The sequence below is a fragment of the Crocuta crocuta genome, unplaced genomic scaffold (genome assembly GCF_008692635.1).
Source record: "Crocuta crocuta isolate KB4526 unplaced genomic scaffold, BGI_CrCroc_1.0 scaffold1015, whole genome shotgun sequence".
Taxonomy (NCBI): domain Eukaryota; kingdom Metazoa; phylum Chordata; class Mammalia; order Carnivora; family Hyaenidae; genus Crocuta; species Crocuta crocuta.
The window spans coordinates 273,721-277,149 of NW_027532631.1; the positions used below are offsets into that span (position 1 = coordinate 273,721).

General features: G+C 48.0%; 2 protein-coding genes across 2 annotated transcripts in view; one reads left to right on the forward strand and one right to left on the reverse strand.

The window, feature by feature from the left end:
* Positions 1-1,029, reverse strand: part of F8 (coagulation factor VIII) — a 118,072-nt gene extending 117,043 nt beyond the window's left edge. Inside the window, exon 1 of the mRNA XM_077780655.1 lies at positions 808-1,029. Within this exon, the coding sequence (XP_077636781.1) occupies positions 808-953 (146 nt within the window). The 5' untranslated portion in view covers positions 954-1,029. The remainder of the gene's footprint in view (positions 1-807) is intronic.
* A 1,868-nt stretch (positions 1,030-2,897) lies between these two features.
* The window catches only part of FUNDC2 (FUN14 domain containing 2), a 19,642-nt gene continuing 19,110 nt past the window's right edge, over positions 2,898-3,429 (forward strand). The window contains exon 1 of the mRNA XM_077780656.1: positions 2,898-2,964. Coding sequence (XP_077636782.1) covers positions 2,898-2,964 — 67 coding nt within the window. The remainder of the gene's footprint in view (positions 2,965-3,429) is intronic.

Consider the following 3,429-nt stretch of genomic DNA (forward strand, 5'->3'; position numbering starts at 1 on the left):
GAGGAAGTTAGGAAGAAGGAATGAATTCATGAAAGTAAAAGCAGAAATTGATAGAAGCAAAAGATGTTTCCTGACAAGATCCGTACAACTGAGAAACTTTCCGGAAATACTATTTTTACAAGAGGGAAAGAGCACATACACAGTATAAGAATGAAAAAGGAGATAGAATGACAGACACAGAGCAGTTGAAAACATCACAAGACTATTATGTGACTCGATACCAATACATTACAAATTTAGGGATGACAAATGTTTTCTAGGAAAATATATACAACCAACCAAATTTGACTGAAGACGAGGCAGAGAAATCTGGATAAATCAATGATCACAGATACTGTTGAAAAAATTATTTCATACTTGTCTCCCCAAATGCACTGCAACCCAAAAAGCTGAAAAGCTTCTGAACTCATGGCTAATCCTTAAACAAAAACTGGGCCAGGAGATCAAAACCACAGCACCCCCACACAGAAGCACAGACTGACAGGATCTCATGGCTCTGGGCCTCTGGATGGAGGCTTGGGGGTTGGCTGGGGGAAGTTTTGTTCTCTCTCGGGCTCCTTGCCCCTTTGCTCCCCCTCCAGTCTGCGGTCTGGTTTCCAAAGTGGCAGCATGTGACAAAGAGACGCAACGGGCAAAACAGAACAACATATCAGCGAGTAGTTCAGATCCGGGAAAAGGACTGGCGCTCAGCATGTTTCACATCACCTATGACCCAGCGTGACAGCTGTCCTAGACGGGTGCCTGCGCTTTCCTCTGACCACTCACGTCCTCCCAATCCCGACCGGACCCTGTAGAACATGCCATTACCTTCTGTGCACGTGCAGCTCACTGAGCAGTTCACTTTGCATGTAGTCCCAGGACAGTTCCACTGCGCCCAGGTAGTATTTTCTGGTGATGCTGAAGCTGAATGGCAGAAGGCACAGAAAGAAGCAGGTGGAGAGTTCCATTTCCATGGCTCGTATTGCTAGAAAATGTTCAAGTGGAGCAACGAAAGATTAATTCTTCTCTCAAATACCTTCAGCTCCCAGGAGGCAAAAAGGTAAATGTTCTATGATTTAGAGGAAAGCCCCAAAATTTCTGCTGCGGATTTTAGGGAACTTTACCTGCTGGATGTTACAGCAGCACTAGCAGTAAGCAGTAACAGATAAGATCGCTTCCTTTTTGGCAGTGGGAAGCAGCCACAGGAAGAAGGAATAGGAAAAGGGAGGCTGAGCTAAATCTTAACCCATTCATTTCTGAGAGCGCTAGGGACACAGGAACGCTGCTGTAGTAGAAAGAACCCTTGAGGAAAGGAAGAGAGGGACAGAGAGGTGAAGGTGAAGAGGAGCTTTAATTTGTATTCCTATTACTGCCTACTCCGGCCTTCTTCCTTAGCAGCAGGTGCAAGAAGAGAAGGTCTGGATGTTGGTGGAAATTCTGGAGTCTGCTTGCACAAACACGAGTAACCAGTCTTCTAGTAGTCTCCCTGCTTCTGCCCTTACCCCTCACACAGCTGCCACCAAGTGACTTTTTAAAACTATAAAGCAGGGGTGCCTGGGCGGCTCAGTCAGTTAAGCGTTCGACTCTTGATTTCAGCTCAGGTCATGGTCTCAGGGGTCATGAGTTCAAGCCCCATGTGGGGATCTGTGCTGGCAACATGATCCACATGTCTGCTTCCTTGAGACCTCTTGTGGCCTCATATCACTATGGTTACTGGCCTTCTTGCTCTTCCTTAAAACACAAAGTACACTCTTGCACCTACATCTTAGCACTTGCTATTTTCTCTACTTAAAACACCTTTCCCCCAGATCTCCACCCAGTTCCACTTCCATATTTTCTTCCAAGTTTTGGCTCAAATCTTGCCTTCTCAGTGAGGTTAAATACGGCCCACCACATTTCCGGTATAAGTTCTGTACCCCCACCAGCACCTCAGTGTTGTAGATAGCAGTCATAACCAGCCAGCAGTCATGTATTTATTTATCTTGCAGTGTTGTTACCTGCTGCTCCTCAAGTTTGTTTGCATTGAGGTATAGGATACATCTCCTGACATGAAAACGTAGTGGGGCTGAGCTCAAGCAGAGACCCTGCTCAGGTTAATGTTTATATGGGGCAGGCGGGAGGGCCTCAGAGTATAGGAGACGACAGGAAGAAACCTGCCCAGCATTGCTAGAAGAAATATTATCACTGAAAGTCCAGTTCTGCACAGGTACGAATGTGCCTGTGAGCAACTGGTGGGGTGTTGTCCAGCTTGGAAAGAAGCAGGAAGAAGCCCCTTTGGTAAACATTTGCTGAGACCTTCTGTCTATTGGGCACCAAGATGCAGACATAATAGCTGGCGTGTACTATACGCCAGGAACTTTTCTAAGTTATTTCAGTGTGGCCTGATATTGTCTTCATTTTATAGGTGATGAAACTGAAGCACAGAGAGGTTAGGCAACTTGGCCAAGGTCACACATTTTGCAAGTGCTAGCATTCCGACCCATGTAATCAAACTCCATAAGTCACGCTGCAAAGTCCTACGCTATACTTCCATGCACCAGGTACAGAGCGTTGAAAATATCAACTACTGATACAAGCAATACATATGCCACAGGAGTACGTTAGAAGGTGAACTAAGTGTCTTGCACAGAAGGAAAGTAAGCAGAGGAAAAGAGGGGTGTACCAAGTTGCAACTTTAAATGGGCATGGTCACTGAAAGTGTCACCGAGATTACAATTAGGCAAAGGGAGTTGGCTTCTGCGCTGAGGGCAATAGGGAGCCATGCTAGGGTTCTGAATGGAGGGAGGCTGTGATCAGAATTATCTTTTAGACTCATCTTTCCGGACCTGTCAACTGCGGGCCAGAAATGACTGTGACTTGGGCTAAGACGGTAGCAGTGGAGGGTGAGAAATGGCTGGATTTGCTGTGAAGCGCTATTGATGGGGGCTGCTGCTGAACTGGATTTGTGGTGCCGAGAGAGGAGCTCAGAATTAGCACCGATTTTCGGTACGTGCAAATGGCCACTAACGAGGCTAGGACAGGGTGCGAGCGAGGGGAGTAGCTTGGGGCGGGATGGGGACACATGCTTAAAGGGCTCCACGGGCACTGCAGGCAGGGAAGCTCTTCTTCCCAAGAGCTTCTCCGTAAGATCGCAACAATTTTTTTTAAATGTCTTTCTACACTGGAACGGAGTCGGGCACAGAGCAAGCGATAAGCATGTGCTCGACGTTTCCATGAACTAACAGCACGAGGCAGCGTTATGTTTAATAAAGTAATGGGGAAAACAGGCCTTACTAGGGAAGGGCANCCGGCCGCTCCCAGGCTCCGGCCAAGGTCAGGCGCCCGGCTGGGACCGAACCGCCCCTAGTCGTTGTCTCCGGTTGGGCTCGCTCAGCCTTCCTGCGCCTGAGGCGGGAGACATTCCGTCCTTGTTCTCGGAAGCGCTCTGGCGCTTTCGGACCGAGGCGGCGG